This window comes from Sturnira hondurensis, unplaced genomic scaffold (assembly GCF_014824575.4).
Source record: "Sturnira hondurensis isolate 20B ecotype Veracruz unplaced genomic scaffold, ASM1482457v3 Scaffold0006496, whole genome shotgun sequence".
Taxonomy (NCBI): domain Eukaryota; kingdom Metazoa; phylum Chordata; class Mammalia; order Chiroptera; family Phyllostomidae; genus Sturnira; species Sturnira hondurensis.
In genome coordinates, this window is record NW_028079127.1 from 10,454,133 (window position 1) to 10,472,734 (window position 18,602).

The 18,602-nt window shown below is 39.4% G+C and overlaps 1 protein-coding gene across 1 annotated transcript in view; it reads left to right on the forward strand.

The window, feature by feature from the left end:
- The first annotated feature begins 13,920 nt into the window (after positions 1–13,920).
- Positions 13,921–18,602, forward strand: part of TSPAN8 (tetraspanin 8) — a 32,948-nt gene continuing 28,266 nt past the window's right edge. The window contains exon 1 of the mRNA XM_037049447.1: positions 13,921–14,407. Coding sequence (XP_036905342.1) covers positions 14,348–14,407 — 60 coding nt within the window. The 5' untranslated portion in view covers positions 13,921–14,347. The remainder of the gene's footprint in view (positions 14,408–18,602) is intronic.

Sequence of the window (18,602 nt, forward strand, 5' to 3'; positions counted from 1 at the left end):
GGGGGCCCTGATTCCCCCTTGCTGCATGATTTCTGATGTCCCTGCCTTGCTGGCCTCAGTGGAATAGGGTTCTAGGAACCAGTGTGTTTTGTCTCCCTGAGAGAAGTTCAAAATGGGTCCTTTAGGTATTTCTCATTCTGTCTTTTTCCTGTGGCTATGCATCCTGCAGGGGGTTCTTGAGCCTCTCCAGCTTCTGATCCTGCAGGAGGTGGCGTCTGGGTGCTCCTTCCCTTCCCAGAGGTTCAATCTCCCCTGGGAACGGCAGCTCTGTCTGGCTGTAAATAATCTCAGGTGCTCAACTCCCACTCATCCAGTTCCAAGCCAACTCCTCTGATAGCAGACTCTCCAAATTCTCCACTCTGCACAGCCTCTGGACTGCCAGCTGTGCTGAGCCGGGGTGAAGAAATCCCCTTGGTGTGCACCTTTCTACTTCCTCTGCCCAGATGCACTTAGTGGGAGCAAACTGCACCCTCAATCCCTCCCCCATGCTGGCAGGCCAGCTGCGCATGGGGTCCCTGCCAGACAGGCCTCAGCTCCCCTTTTAAAAAGTCTTTCCAGGCATTCCCACTGTAGCACTGGGTCACTGTCCAGCTTTCCTCAACACATTGCCTCTCCAAAAAGCCAAAAATGTCTCACAGTCATGGTTCAGATAGAATCCCTCTCTCTCTGGCACTCTCCCAGTTGGCGTTTGCTGCTGCCCTATGGGTATGCTGCTTGCTGTGTGTGTGTGTGTGTGTGTGTGTGTGTGTAGCCTGGACCTCCCCAGTTTTATGTAACCAAGTCATGGCTGGCCTGGGTCTGGGGGTTCTCTGCCCTGTGATCTCTGTCTAGAGCAAGAACAAGTAGACTCAGATTCTGCCTCTTTGGCTGCCATCTTCTCTCTCCTAGTTTTTTCATTTTTTTCTATTTTAAAGTTCATTTATCTTTGTTTTTTGTTATTTCCTTCTATCTTCTAACTTTTGGCCACTCTTGTTTCTCTTTTTCTAGATCCCTAATATGTAATAACTAGTTTTTTCTCTGAGATCTTCTTTCTTACTTTTTTTCTTTCTTTTCTGTATCTTTTTAATGTGCATGGTTATTACTACAAACTTAAGCTCTTAGTATTGCTTTTGCTGCAGTCCATAAATTTTCACATGTTGTATTTTTTATTTTGTTTAGCTTAAAGTATTTTTATGATATTCCTTTGTACTTATTCTTTGATTTAGGGATGTGTTGTTTAACACCTACATTTTTATGAAGTTTCTAGTGTTCTCCCTGCTGTTGATTTTTAGTTTCATTTATTTGCGGTCAAAGGTACTTGATACACTTTCAATCTTATTAAATTTGTGGAGAAAAACCCACGTGCCCCCAAGAAGAATGTGCACTGGCTCTGTTCTGAGTGAAATTCTCGGTATGTCTTTTAGGTCTATTTGGTCTATAGTGTTGTTAAGGGCCTCTGTTTCCTTACTGATCTTCTGTCTAAATGTTCTACCATGTATTGAAGTCTCTTACTATTATTGTACTGCTGTGTATTTCTTCCTTTAGTTTTGTAAATGTTTGCTTTATGTATATAGGAGCTCTAATGCTCTGTGTATAAATGTTCATAATTGTTGTACCTTGCTGGCGGATTGATCCTTTTATCAGTATGTAACATTCTTTGTCTCTGGTGACATTTTTTGACTTCAGGTCTGTTTTGCTTGAACAAGTATAAGCATTCCTGCTCTCTTCTGGTTACCATTGGCTTCAAGTAGCTTTCTTCATCCTTTCAATGTCAGCCTACGTGGGTGTCCTTAAATGTAAAATGAGTTTCTGGCAGGAAGCATACACTAGGGTTGTCTTGTTTCAGCTACCTTATGCCTTTTGATTGTAGAATTCAACACATTTACATTTAAAGTAACTATTGATAGGGAAGGATTTACTATAAACATTTTGTTAGTTGTTTTCTGTTAGTCTTGTAGGTCTTTTATCTATCTTTTCCTCTCTTGCTGTTGTTGACTAGGTGTTCATCACCAAAAATAATTTATTTGGGAAAAAAATGGTTGCAATCCAGTGTGTACAGACATGGTAAGCTACATTCATACTCTGCCTGGTGTGCCAAGATGAGAGAGGTATTTATCCAAAAGAAAAGGAAGTTAAGAGAAGGGGAGGTTAGAGCCATGAGCTTTATTATAAGCATGGAGTTTTCCTGTCGAGTTCTCATGTGCTCTCAAGATTGTGTATGAGACTTCCATAAGCCTTCACACCTCCTGTACACACTATACTACTTGTGTTTTCTTAACATTCCAGTTAGTCTTTATCACTGTCTGTGTATTTGTTGATTTTTTGTATTGTTATATATTGATTTCTTTCTGTTTGTCTCTTGAGTAAGTTCTACAGGCTTATTTTTGCTGTTATGTGGGACTTATGTATCTTATGGTTATCTGTTTAATTGAGGCCCATAAAAATTTAAGTTTAATTGCTGAAAAACACTCTGTATTTTAACTTTTCTGCTCCATGCTTTATGTTATTGCTGCAATTTACAAATGATAATATTATATGTCTTTAAGTATGTTTTAGTTACACTTATTTTTTATTTTTCTTTATTTTTTTGATCACTATTTATTCCCTCTATAACCTTTTCCACCTCCACACACACCTCTCCCCCTGGAAATCTTTTGGCTTTTATACTTGAATTTAAAGTAAACTCACCATCATTACAGAAATACAGTATTTGTGTTATCAACATGTTTACCTTTACCAATGAACTGCAGGTTTTCTTATGTTAGCATGTTGGTGTTTAGTGTCTATTTGCTTTAAATGAAAAACTCCCTTTTCCATTTCTTTTAATGTGAGTTGAGTGATCATGAACTCTTACAGCTTTTGTTTGTCTGGAAAGTCTTTATCTTTCCTTCATTTTTGAAGAACAGTTTTTCTGGATATAGTTTTCTTAATTAGCTTTTTTTTTCTTTTAGCACTTTGAATTTACCATCCCACTCTCTTCTGGACTGCAACATTTCTGCCAAAAAAATCTGCTGATAGTCTTATGAAAATTGTACATAATCAGTTGCGTTTCTCTTTCCACTTTCATAATTTTCTCTTTGACTTTTTACAATTCGATTATAATGTGTCTTATGTGAATGTGAGGGTTCATCTTATTTGGTGACTTTTGGGCTTTTTGGATTTGACCACTTCCTTCTTCACATCTGCGAAGTTTTTAACCATTATTTCTTTGAATATGCTTCCTGGTCCTTTCTCTCTCTTCTCTTTATTTGACTTTTATAATGTGTATGGTATTTCCTAAGTACCTGAGGTATTTTTCACTTTTTCTCCTCTGACTAAATTATTTCCGATGACTTGTTTGTGAATTTTGCTGTTCCTTTCTTGTGCTTGATCTAAACTGATGTTGGCCCCCTCTAGTGAATTTCTCAGTCCTGTTATTGCATTCTTTAGGTCTGTAGTTCTGTTTGGTATTTTAAAAACATTTTTATCTTTTGGTTGAAATTCGTACTTTGTTCATACATTGTTCTCTTAATCTCAGTGAGCATCTATACAACAGCCATTTTAAATTCTCTGTCAGGTAGCCCTGGCTGGTGTAGCTCAGTGGATTGAGTGCGGGCCTGCGACTCAGACGATCGTGGTTCAATTCTCAGTCAGGGCACATGCCTGGGTTGCAGGCCACTTCCCTGCAGGCCAACTCCCAGCAGGGGACACATGAAAGGCAACCATACATTGATGTTTCTCTCCCTCTCTCCTTCCCTTCCCCTCTAAAGATAAATAAATAAAATATTTTAAAAAATTCTGTCAGGTAAATCATATAACTCCATTTCATGGAGTTTGTTTATGGAGATTCATTTTCTCCTTTGTGTGGAGCATCTTTGCCTGGTTCTTCATTTTCTTTGTGTTAGTATGTGTGCATTAGACAAAGCAGAAGCTTCTCCTGGTCTTCATAGACTAGCCCCAGACAGGAGGTTATCCCCAGTCAGCCTAGTGAGAGATTCTGGGGCCTCTATTAATTCTTCTCCTTTCTAAGGAAAAGCAGACAGCAGAAGTTTTGTTAGCTTATTCTGTGGTGAGCCAGGAAGGTGAGACATGGCAACTGCCAGTCACCTCCGTTCTCCCCTAAACTGCTAGACTGTGGTTGATGGACCTGTCTGCGCTCCAGGACTGTCAGGGCAGAGGTCAGTCTAATGGAGAGGGCTTCAGAGAACTTGGTGTGCTCTGCACATGGCTCTACTCTTTCTTTCCCCAGGAAATTGAAAGCTGGATTTTTTCACTTGCTCATTTTATGCTGAGCAGCAAGTGGGGAGATGGTGTCTGTAAGTCCAACCTGTTGTCTTCATTTTCTCTTAGGCTGCTAGGATGTGGTGACCCATCTAAGTTCCAAGACTGGCAGGACTGAAATCAATTCTCTAGGGAGGCCCCTCAGAGCGGCTGGAGCACAGCCTAGGTGGATAAACCCCGTTCCTCCACCGGGAGAGCTGGCTGCCAGGAGACGTCTTTCTGACCACATGGTATTGCATCAGTGGAAGGGACTACAGGAGAGGCTGTCCTGATCTTCTTACTAGCTTCGATAAATCTGTTTTCATGGTCACTTCATTTCTAGATTTCTCATAAAGGCAATGGCTCATGAATTGTTTAATTGGTGTGTTTATGGACCGAAGGGATGGTCCGGGGCCTCCTACTCCTGCATCCTGCTGATGTCACATTGTGAGGTATTGGAGGTTAGGATTTCAACATGTGAGCGGGGGCACAATTCACCCTATAACATCTGCCTATATGGCCAATAATATTTAAATATGCTCCATTCTCATTGCATTGTCTTACAACTCTCTACAGGATCTGACTTGAGGAATATCTTCTGATCTTACCTCAAACCAGGTTCCCCATAACTCTTTACAGTATATAAACATCAGACTTTTCCCTTAAATGTGCCAAGTTTGCTGTCACCTCAAGGGTGCTGTACTGTTACTTTTGTCTGAAATGCTCCTACTCTAAATCTTACCATGGTTTTTGCCTTCTTATCATGCAGAACTTATAGTATTCACTTATTCAGTGTATTAATGTTTAAGAGTAAGGATGGATATCACTTGAGATCTTACTTTGTACAAGGCACTGTGCTAAATACTTACATGCCCTACTTGACAGAAACAGCGTTCGAAGTGGTTGAAGGAAGGTATGCGTGGCCTGGAGCTAGACCTGCCTAAGTTTACATGCAGGCTTAACGCACACTTTGCGATCTTTGGGAAGTTATTTAACTTCCCTATGCCTCAATTTTCCTCTATCAGCAGCCACTGATTTTTATTCCAAACAATATCAAAACTACAGAAAAGTTACATGAAAGCTGTCAATAATCTTTATTTATCCTTGTTTGGAGACCCTATTCATGTTCACTAATTTGTCCAGTAACATCTTTTATGTAAAGGATCTGATTTAGGATTGTGGATTTCAGCAAGTTGCTGTCTCTTTCTCTAGCAGAGAGAATGTGAAATGATTCCCTAGTCTTTTCTTAACAGTCATAGCCTAATGTTTCAAATGATTTAGACCAATTATTTTGTAGAATGACCTTCATTTATCTTTGGTAAATGTTTGTTCATGATTTGACCCAAGTTTAGACTCAGTTTAAGTGTTACCTTCTCAGAGTTTCATTTAATGTGAAATAGTTCCCTCAGTTACTTGGTAGACTGGACCCTACACTTTTTTATTTCTATCTGTTTTCTTGTATAATTGTCTGTGTGTTTGTTTGTTTGCTGTCTCAAGCTGGTGGACCACAAGGTCCATAAAACAGCCTGGACTTTATTTTTCTCTTGCAGTGCTGTATGCTAGCACATACGGTGATTATAGGGTAGTTAGTCACTAGGATAGACAGTAGCAATGTAGTGGTGAACAATCACAAACATGCTCTTTGTTGTTATTTTAAAATGCATTAGATGGTATATTCGGAAAACTTGCTATTTAGTCATTCATTCAAAAAACAGTTATTGAACACCTACTATAGTCTGAGCTTTAGGGATGTGGCAATAAACAACACAGAAAATGTTCCTGATCTCCAGAAGTTTGTATTCTAGAAAGGAAGCAGATAACAAAACAAATAAATCAATAAGTAATATAGAGAGTGGAGAAGATGGACCATCTATCTAGCTCTACAGATGAAGAGGGTTCCAGCGAGAGAAGAGGAAATGAGAAGGCTGCGGAGTTGGGAACACATTGGTAACTCCAAGGACCAGGGGGTCCACTGTGGCTGGAGCCCCTCAAGTGAGGGAGTAAGTGGCAGGAAATGAGGTCAGTGAGGCAGCCAAGGGCCCGTCTTCTGTGGCTTTGGATTTCATTCTAATTGTGATGGGAACCCATTAGAGGGTACAAAGCCTGGGAGTGACATAATCTTTTACTGCACAGAGAATTGCTTTGTAAACTGTTTCCTTCTGAGAAATCTCCTTAGGGGATTGTCTCAGAATCAGTGAGTCTTGAGAAACTTGACATTTCTGGCTATTCCTTATACATCAAGCTCTGTACTGGTAGCTAGAAATCCTGGAATGTGTTCCCAGATTTGCACATTCCTTTTCAAGAGGCCTCAGCTAGGCCAGTTTTTCTGGCTTAACAATATCTTTTCATACTCATGTATTTAAGGAAGTATGAAGAGTGAAGAGGAAAAAGAGCAGAACACTTACGGGAATTCTCTGGCTCTCTGAAACCTCAACTATGAACATGGTATAAATAAATTATCATGCAGAAAGAGTTTGCGTCTTTTCCATGATTAAAAAAAATGGTTCTCCTTTGGAATATTTTCTGAAGGTTTAATGATTAGTGTAGGCAAGCGTAGAGGTCAGCATGACTCCGTAAAGCAAAACAACCCTTTAGCTCTGTTTTACCCAATGGCATTTTAATAACCCTAGAAGTAGCTTATTTAAAAATTTTTTGACTTCTTCACACTGTTGGCCTATAGAGGAAGCATTTTCTGGATCAATCAGGGTGTTCATAAGTAAGAGCACTACTGGGAAGGAAGTTCAGGGCAGAAGAGAATTCTAGGAGAAATGGTGTATTCCATGCTCAGTTTCTGAAAAGAGCCCATGTGGGTACTGTTTTTTTAAAGACATGCACTTTAATTTGATATGGATTGAAACTGGGGCGAATTATTCCTGTGGGAGGACAGTGAAGAAAAGGTAGGCAGGCCCTCTTGCTTCCAGAACTGTGCTGGTAAGCCACAGGTTTTCTGGAATATTTCAGTATCTTTTGCCTTCTGACAGGAACAGAGGATTAGGTCTTCCAAGTGCTCCAGGAAATCTGAATAGTAGTACTCCCTGTGGTTTAAAAAATAATTCAAACCAGGGTCTGACTTCTTCTTCCTCTTCCCTGAGCTTATTTGAGATACATTTTGTTGCTTCTTATATAGGTGTGAAATGGAAGTTTGGTATTTCCTGATTAATGACTTTTTACAGTGACTTCCTGTTATTTTATTTTCCCCTGGGAATCAAAATAGCCATGCGATACACTCCGACTGTGTGAGGATGAATAATCCTTTCTAATTTAGATTTAGTCACATGCGAGATCCTAATTAACATGAGTTAAATGTCTCTGTTTATTTCTGGTCAGTCATGAGAGAAGCCTGTGTTACATTCGTTGTAGCATTTTGGTGACTCCTTCAGTTTCAGAAACTGGTGTCTGATAGAGCACCAACCACACCCTATTCTGTTTTTCCCTTCCTTTTTTGAAAAAAAATTCTGTGTTGGTGGCCTCCAATCACTTCTGTACCTCTTAATTACTGTTACCTCAGAGCCTAACCATGCCTGGCAGCTAATTCGTACCTTGTGAACTGACGAACAAAGGACTGATTCAGAGAGAACTCACAGAAAAGCAGGTTGACATTTAAACTTAAAAAGCAAACAACCAGGAAAACATTTGGCACAAAAAATGTGGTATCCAATGATCCTGGGCTGGTGATTACAAAGCTGTTTTGTCTTCTTTATTCTCGTGTTAAGTATTGTAGTCTGTATGTGAGCACACATCCCAGTTTACAGAGGAGGAAAATAAGTTTGACTTCTGAGAATCAGCTGGTAAAATCTATGCACATGGACCAAGAGAGCTGTCCTGTTTAAGCGAAGAATTTCGGAAATATCTGAAATGCAATTAAAAATGCAATTTTGGAAGTAAGAGTGAATTGTAATTACAGACTGCTGAATGAGTGCCTAGTCGATTTTCATGTCCCTTTATTGGGGATAGGCTATGATCACAGAGGGGACATGGACTGAAAAAAGTTCAGAGAAGGTAACCAGTAGGACAAACCATTGCTGGTGTGTCAGAGGTACGCCACCACTGAGAGTGGTTTCTGGATCCCTCAGGTGGTTCTAGACTCAACAGCCTGTCAAATCTTGGCACTGCATTCCCTGACTCCTTTACTGAATTTAGCCCCAAAGACACTTTCTGTGTATGCTCTGGCTTCTGCGCTGCTTTCTTACGTGGAGAGGATTTTCTGATCAGCCACACTGTTATGCTGGTTGGCTGGATGGATGCATTTCTCGTGATCAACTAAGAAACGGACATTCTGGCTTCTGTAAGATCACTTAAGGTGAATCAGTCCTAAGAAGCAGATCACTTCAGGAAGGGCTGACAAAGCTGTGATTCAGAGCCTGCCAAGCCCAGGTCCCGACACTGGACCACACCCAGAAGCCGGCCTCTTTCTCATCTTGCTGTAACTGCCGCAGACTGCCACAAAAGGACTATGAATACTGCAGTGAAGCCTAGTAAGAATTCAAAGGCATGTTTAATCAATCATGCTTAGAAACTGCATTTTTAAATCATTGTATCATTTTGCCTCAGTCTTTACTTATAAACTCTTAACTATATTTTGGCCATCTAAAGTTGGCCATTTTATTTTCATATGCATTTTCATATTTTCCTTATGTGGCCTATATTGTTAACCTTATGTCTAGCTGCAAATGATGAACCTTTTAAAATCAACACAATCTGTAAAAGAGAAAGAGTATTGGGAATCCATTCTTCATGGACACCGTATTGCTACTTCACGACAATTCCAAGCCACAATTTATTTTTGAGCTAGAATTAATATTACAAGTGGATATCATCATTTCAAAATAATATCCTGCAAAGGAAAGAGAGTGATCCTCATACCAGATGCTTCCCATCCCAGTGGGGATATGCAAAAATTCCTGTGAGCCAGGCTCCGTAAGCACACAGGCTAGAAGGCATAGCCTGTGTGTTCAAAGGAGAGTATAAGAAGAATGTCGGTCTCGGGAATGCTGGAATTGCACCAGAGGACAAGGACAAGTCTCCGTCCCTGTAAAAATGGTCATAAAACCCATCAGTGAGCAACCTCAATTTTCCAAAAATAGGAAAATGGTTTTTCAAAATGAGAAATACTAAAGAGTACCAGAACTTTCTTTTCACTCGTTGTTTAGAATGCATGACCTCACATCACGACCTAAATACAGTCATAAGGAAGAGAAACTTCAGCATCGTTTTTCTTGCTACTGCTACCATCCTTTGAGAAAGTGACTAGAATATTCACAGCACCTTAAAAAACCCTATTTTGGTGGCAGTAATAATAGGAGAATGCATAAAATAACAGAGAATATCATCTTTTCTCTAAAACACATAATTTGTTTTTTTTCAGTACCTACTCCACTGAAAAATACAGTGAGTAACTAGATTTTGGAGACAAAATCTTCCTTGTTTCCAAAATGTAGTTACACAATATATTTGTGTGTGTGTGTGTGAATACACACACACGTACATTAAAATCCCCCATGATACAAAATTTTTTATCTTGTTTTTAAACTGCTGTACCTCCAGCATTCAGTCTAAGGCCTTGAATGTAGTAGGCATTCAGTGCATCTGTTGAGCGCACTGTTGGGTGTGCCATGAAGAAGGACTTACGATTAAAGATGAAAACATGAACTGCTAGCTTTGCCTGTTTTCTGCCATAAATAGGTCTGATGTGCCTGATGACCTAGAGAAAGTGCCAGGCTTTACATAGGGTATCTGATGATTTATTTATGCCCTTTCCTCTGCTCTGTGCTCAATAGGACAATCTCTTGGAGAGTCTTCATGATTAATTAGATTTGAACCCTCAGCCTGCATGACCCTGTGCATTCACTAGGAGTGATAATAATTGACATGATGGAAACATTAGGAAAATTTTATCTACATTTATTGAAACTTTCCTTCTGTTTTTTCCTTCAGCTGGTATTTTTTTTGTGATACCCCACACTCTACTACCCCTCCTTCCGGGTCTGGTCTTTCCCTGAACTGAGATTTATTGCCGACCCTCTCCAACCTCTCCATATTCCCAACCGCTGCTGTTAAATATCTGTTCTAAGACAATTTCTTAAGATAAGTTAATAACAGACTCATGAAGTTAGTACATAATTCAATAAATAGTTGATGCAAGTGGACAGAATGCTGATCTGAACATCATGTGACCTCATTCCTAGAAAGAGCTCTGACAATAGCCAGTTTTGTGACCTTGGGCTACTCAGTCTCTCTGAGCCTCTTCTCTCGAGTATAAAATGTAAGGGTTCGTCTAGGTCAGTGTTTCTATACATAAGTGCTGCAACAGTGGCCCAAGGGTAAGTCTTTCAAAAATGTGTTCTGGGGTCACATTGTTTTTGGAATTGCTATGTACTTTGCCACCTTCTTAAATATTAGCAAGTTTTGACAAGCCCTGAATTAAGAAACTTTTTCCTTTAGCTGATCATTTACTTTTTTTTTAAGGTGGGGGTAACATGTTGGTAGCTTCCCTAGATCTCCGTGAAGAAATCCCTAGTTGAACTTTCGGAGAGTCTTGGGGGCAGTTACACATCCCTTTATCTCCAACGCCAGCTGCTGTAGGTATAGAGATAAATACATCAGAATCTTGGTCTTTCCGGCATAAAAGATCAAATGGGGAAGGGAGAAAAATCAATGGTATAAAGGAGGGCAATTTTAAATCAAAGATTTTTCTTTCTAATTATAATAGGCATGAGTATTGAGAAGCAAGTGGGTCTGCCTAAGTAGGGGCAGTGTGTGAGGAAAGGGAAGGTTCCACAGGTGAAGTTCCGTTTGAGTTGAGTACTAACAGGTGTTTATAATAGTTCACCAGGTAGAGAAGGTGTGAAAGGATATTCCAGGTGGAAGGAACAACATGGCATAGACGCATAAAACACCAAGGTCTATTCCAGTCCTGTGGAATAATTACACGGTTATGGAGCCAAGGCGGGGAGGCTGCCAAGGCAGAAAGGTGCAGGAGAGAGCGCTGGGTGATGGGTAGTGGTCTGCTTGCCGCGCGCTTCGAGCATAACTCGAGTCTGAAGTTTATCCAGTAGGTAACAGGAAAGCATCTTTAGCTTGGTTTTCAATCAGGGGAATTGCATGATGAGTAAGTACTTTACTAAGAGAATTAGGAAAAGAAAGAGAGAAAATTCTAGAGTTCGGAGAGAAAATTTTTAGAGTGCTAGTGCAAATGGGAGGGGTGAGAAACTGACAAGAGATACGAATTATGAGACTATTAAAATGGTTCATATAAAAGATGATAAGAAGCTGAATAATGGCAGTGGTCAAAGAATGGGGTGGAAGAAATTTAGAAGGAAAGGAGCTGAAGGAAATTTAGAAGCTCAACAGATTGTGTGAAGTGATTGGATATGAGACAAGAAAGAAGGAGAAATGCCTACGGTATTTAGCTTGGGCAGATGGGTCTCATAAAACTTCTGATACAGAGGAGTAGGAATACAGAGGAGGGAACTGTTTCATGCAGAATCAGAATTGGACTGGGGACTCCATCACGCAGAGTGCTTTTCCTGTAAAAACGCATCCATTGATTTTTGTGTTTCAGAGTTTGATAATGATTTAAATCAAAGATTATATTCTTTTTTCCTTTATTTCAAACAAGATTTTATTTACTTGTTTTTAGAGAGAGGGGAAAGGAAGGAGAAAAATATGGAGAGAAACATCAATGTGTGGTTGCCTCTCTCATGCCCTGCACTGGGGACCTTGCCTGCAACCCAGGCTTGTGCCCTGACTGGGAATCCAACCTGCAATGCTTTGGTTCACAGGCGGGAGCTCAGTGCAGTGAGCTACACCAGCCAGGGCTAGACTAAAGATTATATTCTTTTTTAAAGGAGATTCAGCATCTCCTACAAACAAAACTATTCCAAACTGAAATTTTGTAGGTACTCAATACATGCTTGTCAACAAAACAGTATTTTAATCTATATATTTCTTTGGATAAATAATAACTTTTAGCACTATACATCCATTTGGTTTTTCATTTGGTCAAAAACTCTCTTTTTTTAGCCATGGATAATCCTATATATACTGATATCTCAGTAGACATTTCAAAATGATTTCCATTTTCTAGGAAGACATAGCGCAGAACCCCAACGATTTAACTGACTTAAATAATAAGCAGTTATTTTTTGAAGTCGTTCTAAATTGGGCCTTAATACTAAATATTATTGCTGCTAATGCATTGAAAACATATTTTTAGTCAAGTAGTGGGATTATTTCAAAAGCATCTTTGTATGTCAGTAACAATTAGAAAAATATTCTTTTAATTATTCAAACTTTTTAGAAGTTCATGTGTGCTTATTATATAGAATTTAACAAAGATTTTAAAAAATTGTTTTTTCCAATAATCTTTTGAAGTTCAGCATTCTTTTATTTCGAGGGAAAAAGAACCTCTTCTTTTGAGAGGCAGGATGTGGAGACCAGCGAGATCCACACTGTTTACACAACAGCTGTCCACACCTCCCTAATTAGGTCAGAGAACTTTGCTTTTACCTGCAACAGCTGTGTTCTATTAGTACTGGAAACAAACTGTACAATATACAGTCATTGAACTATGGCCACCTTCTTGTTCTGAATGTTTTGTCCAAGAGACCAGGAATCTAGAAATTGAGTTGGTGGTGAGGGAGGAGCTTTGCTAGACATGACTGACCGGAGGAAGGAAGTGTGATGGAGACACCAAAAAGAGCCAGAATTATCTTCTGGAGAATGGGCTCTTTGTAGTACAGGCTTCCCCTGCTAGGTGAGTGTTTTAGGAACCCATCTGTATCAGTGTGCCTGCTGGTGTTGTTGTGAGAGGCTAAGTTGGCCTCAGTGAGGTTTTTTTTTTTTTGGAGACTCTCAGTGTGTTTGCCCACTTCATGGTGGGTGATTTACCGGCACATCGGTCCCCACCCACACTAAGTGGTCAGCAGTTATGGACCAACAACATCATGACGCCCGTGCCCCACCCTCCCTATTGACCTAATCTCACCCGGAGTGATTCTTTTTGTTTGCCCAGAGGAAATAAGTCCTCAAAGGGAAGTGTTTTGCTGATGTGGAAGAGGTGAAACAAAAAATGGGAGAAGTACTAAAAAAACATCAAAATTGATGAGTTCAGACTATGTTTTGAGTGGTGGAAAAAACATCTCAATAGGTGTATTGCATCCGTTGGAGAGTACTTTGAAGGTGACTGAAGCTTAAAGAGGTCAGAATAGATACACAATTTTTTATTAAAAATTTCAGTTCTTTTTGAGTCCCCTTCATATAGTGTTCACCTTAAAACTAAACTGAACTATCAAAAAGGCTATACATGATAAAAGGACGCAATAAGGGCTCTCAGACTGTGACTCATGATAATTTTTCTTTCTTACATCGTAAAGAAATCAAGATAAAAGCTGAATGGCCCTATGGTAGGTAGGGCAGCCTCTCCCTCCCCGCCTCCCCCCCCCCCCCAGCTGCTCCGCATTTAAAGCAGCTCCATGAAATTGTTTTGAACTAAATTCAGAGGCTTTGGAAGGCAGGTACATGCGATGGTTGTTACCACTATTCTGGGGTTAATAATAAAAGGTTGCTCTGTCTAAGCCTTGAGATTTGGCAGGTTTCTAAATGCATTTTACTTCATCTGAAAGAAGTTTTGCATTCTTGAGAGAATGCAAATCAAAACTGAGTTGAGACACAATGTCCCTTTATCTCAGAACAAAACCAGCTCATTTCCTTCCTTATAGTTGAAGTAGAGGGCAGGCAAGTCAGGTTGTGGCTTCGGAAATCTAACAACCTACTATCGCCGTGCCACTCTCTCCCAGGTTCACTGCCACTCCCTTAACCTGATATCTGTTTACTTGGGAGAAGGCAGTTTTTCAGAAAGGATCATAAATATCCTGGCCCAGTGCCCCAGAAGCCGTGACAAGCAAAAGAACATTCTCGTCTAGAGATAGCCCTTGAGATATTTAAATGTTTGGGTTAATTTTTTATCCACTTTAATAACCAGATTACCCCCTCCCTTTGCTTTCTATTTCTGCTCTGAAGCCGTGGGCACAGAAATCTCTGCAGGCAAATTACTCCAGAGCATATTGCTGGACAATCCTGTCACGAACAGTTAAATCCACGGCATCTGGATTCCTGATCCTTTTCCGACATGGCAGGTGTGAGTGGCTGTATAAAATATTCTATGTTTATCTTCAACTTCTTGTTCTGGGTAAGTGTTTTTCTTTTAATTATCAATTTTATGCAAGAAAGGGGATCTGGATATAAATATCATAAGCGAGAACAGACTCTACACTAGAGAAACTGGAGGAGGAGGAAAATGTATTTTCCATTTACTTGTTTGGATTTGTTTGTTCTTTCTTTGGTTATTTGGGTAATTGAAAAGGAGCCAGCGACTCGCAAAAGTGCACCTCAGGGTCTGTGAGGATAAACATTTTATAAATGTTTTGATATTGTTGCAAAACAATCACAGAGGAAAAAATACCCTTTAATTAAAGGACAATTATTCTTAGTTGTATATGGCGCAGGCCTCCCTGGTTTTAGGACCCCATGGGAAAATTCTGCTTGGATTCCTTCTGGATGGAACCTGGAGCCCCTGAGTCCAAACCTTTACATCTGGGTCTGAAACAGGTGGATGGTGGGGTGTGAAAAAAAATAAAGACCCAAGAAGAAAATTATTTTCAGAGACCCAGAGAAGAAACAATGGGTCATAAAGAACTTGAGAGGGAAACAATATAAGCATTTTAATCATGAAAAGATTTTAAACTAAGCCACTAAGTTTGTATCAGCAATTTAAAGTTAGGATTTTGATGTGTCACCTACACACCTTTTAATCAACAGGTTCTGTATTTTAACAAGTTCTTATGTTTCCCTCAAAAGCCTGCTAACATACGATATAGCAAGTAAGTTGAGAAATAAAATGTAACATTGGAAAATGGAACAATAAGATAGGGAAATGCAATAAGGTAAAGGGCAGGCAGGGATGCTGAAAAACTGACATTATTATTTTTACTATATGTGGTGCAATTTTAGAGTGTTCAAAAGAAAAAACTCACTTTCTATACTGATTAAAAACTGGCTTATGCAGTAGAAGCAGGAGACAGTTGTGGTTTTGTTTTTTACCTGGTTACCTCTAGTAAATAGGCAGCTGGCATCTGAATGTTGGTAAATTTCTGTTCTATTAAAATAATGACGTACCTAATTAAACATAACTACAACAACACGGGCTTTACTGTATGGTATGACTTTCCATCCAGCATTCAGTAGCCCTTAATGAGTGCAGATGATATATGGGTGAAAATGAGTAGATAAATAGATAAAACAAAAAAGATTTGTTCTTTGTACTTCCTTTTTTCTCTAGAAAAATGGGCCACCTTAGCAAATATTAAATGAAGGCCATGAATATATGCCAGTTTTTTAAAGTGTATCCTGATAAATTTCTTCTGTTGAATGTTTAAAATTGGTTCAGTGCTGAGAGTAGAATATAAACAAAGAAACACCTGTGTACTTTGGTTGGTTTTTCTTTTTAGCTTCTTGTTGTAGAGAACTTGCAACATTCCAGGGCGGGACAGGGTGATCAACCCCGTCATCTTGCCCCAGTGACCATGAAACCACGGCCAGTCCTTCCCTGTTCACCTCCCCAGCTGCCTTCCCCACTCTGTATGATTTTGAACCAAGTCTAGGACATATCATTTTGTCTATAAGTATTTTAGTGGGTATCTCTAAAAGAGAATTAATTCTTTTGCAAAAATGTCACCACATTGTCATTATCGTACTCAAAACTTATTAAGAATTTCTTATTGAATATCCCATCCAGGGTTCAAATTTCCCATTGCCTCATACATGATCCTGTTTTAATCAGAATCCAAATAAAGCTCAGACATTGTACCCACACATTAATGTATCTTTTATGCCAACTTTCATCTTTAGGCTCTCATTCCATATTTATCTCTTTTTTTCTTCCTGGCAATTTTATGTACCGGTGTGTGTTGTCTGAGGGTTCGCAATCTGGACTTCGCCATTTTCATCCCTATGGTACGATTTAACATGTTCCCCCACCTTCTGTATTTTCTCTAATTTGGTAGTCACATCCCGCAGCTTGAAAGAATTCAGGTTATTCCTTTTGGCCGATACAACTGCTTTATAAGTGAGACTGTGGTCTTTCAACAGGAGGCACATAATATCTGACCACTTTTTTATGATATTAGTAACCATTGATGCTCAAGACACTAAATCCTTAGTTCCTTAAGAGTTTCAGATTAACGGTACTCCATTTTTATTATTTTTCCCTTTATTTTGGGGTTATACTACTATCAATAAGGAGAAATTCATCATTGACTGATTGGTTACCAGTGGTACCCAGTTTTTATTTTTAAAGACAGCACAAAGGCTTCTTACTCTTTACCTAATAGATTTCAAAATGATGAGTTAACCTTCTGGTATCCTACAATAGTGATAAGCAAGTATTTCTTTAGGTACCCATGAAAGAATAAATTTTTTTTTGAAAGAATAAATTTAAATGTCCTGAGAGTTCTCATTCTCATTGGTGTGCAATTTATTCCCTCTTTGGCCAATGGGAGAGAGCATCTTCAGGTTGGCTCCTAAGTTCTTTTGACATGATCCTAAGAACTTTGATAACTTCTTTGCTATCTGGTATGACAAAATGTTTTAGGCTCACTTCCCTATTTCCTGCCCCAGACCTGATCTCAGCTGTTTCTCCAAAAAGCCCTGATACCTTCTAAAAAAACCGTAACCATTATTTTTTATGGCACAGAATATAGATGGCCCATTTGAAAAAAAACAGCATGATTATGCTAATAAATGCATAGCTCCTATTTTAATAATATGTCCTGAAGTACCCAAACTGGCAGCAAATCCTCATTATGAAATTATAAAACTGTTAAAATACAACATAAAAAGTGAATAATACATCACAGGTCAGTGTTTCATTAAATGGGTAGCCAGAAATTTGGAAAAGATCTTAAACCACAACGATAAGTCAAAGAAAGGGGTAGCTTCAGGATAATTTACAATTAGAGTTCAAAGATAGTTGCATATTTCTGTGTCCTACTGTTCCTTGGCATTGTTACTGCTTTACTGGGAACCTCTCATTATTTTGTGGTTTCCATTATTTCTTTGGTTTTCTGATAATGAAAACAAAGCCTTATGCTGGAGATTTGGGTTAGATATGTCTTCCTTCTCTGGGCTGAAGGCCTTGTCCTTGTCATTAGCATAGTGGTGGGATTTTAGATCTCCATATGAGCCTCGTGAGATGGAGTGTTGGGGCAAGAGCAACAACTGTAAAGACCAATCAGTGATAACTTCTCCACCAACAGGCAACACCTTTTTATTCGAAATCTAGACAGCTGGAGCAGTCTCTGAGGTTAAGGGGCTGCTCCTCTCTCTACCCTCCCCTCTGCCCACAACCCAGAGTTCTCAGAATTTTACAATCCTTCATAGGAAATTAGCAATTTGTCACATTTCTAATGTTTACTTACGCAAAATTTTAACGGTCCCACTGATGTGGTTTCATTGTAGATATCCATGACCGTATGTTTTCAAATGCATTCTTTCTGGTGTAACTTGCAAAACTAAGCCTTTGCAAAGTAGAGACAGATGTTGAAATATCTGTAAGATATGCATATGGTCACTTAAGTTAAACATATCGGTTTCTTTTGTGAGAGAACTTGAGATATGCCACATAAATATTCAGTGATTTCCATTTGTTAGAATTAGTAATGGAAGAAAAACATATGAAAGTGAATATCACTTCTAATCACTCATGCTAGAGGTTGATGTAGGCTAGAGGGAGTTGGAGATGCTGCAGATTATAGGTAAATTATGGATACAAAACCTATTTCTCCAAGTCTTGTGTCAGAACAGATGAACTGCCCACATTTTCGTATGCTCCCCTCAGATAGGTCAGGCTTAGGAGTACAGTAGATGCTTGGCGTGTCTTAAGAGTCTGGAGAAGCAGGCAACGTGGGGCCTTGGGCTCGTGTGCGCAGTGGAACAACTGCCAGAGGTGGAGCTCTAGCATGGCCAGTTCTCCATGTAGGAAAGCAGAGTGAAGGAACAGCACCAACGGCAAATGAGGTGAGGTGAGAAAGAGGAGCCAAGGTGCAAAGCCAAATGTATCAGCAAGTGAATGAAGCCAACGCATGATGAGACAGTTCGAAGAGAGCAGAAGGAAGTTGGAATTTGGAGAGTGTCCAAAAACCAACATTTTGATGTCCATTATTGTATTTTATGTGGTGCCTGCGTCTCTAGATTAGATGTTCTGAGAGCAATGAAAAGAGTTGATGCAGAGCAGACATCACTAGGAGACAGAGCTACACTAAAAAATAAGGCACAATTATATTTCATTCTGTCAGCTGATGAAATCCCTCAAGATACAGATTTGACTA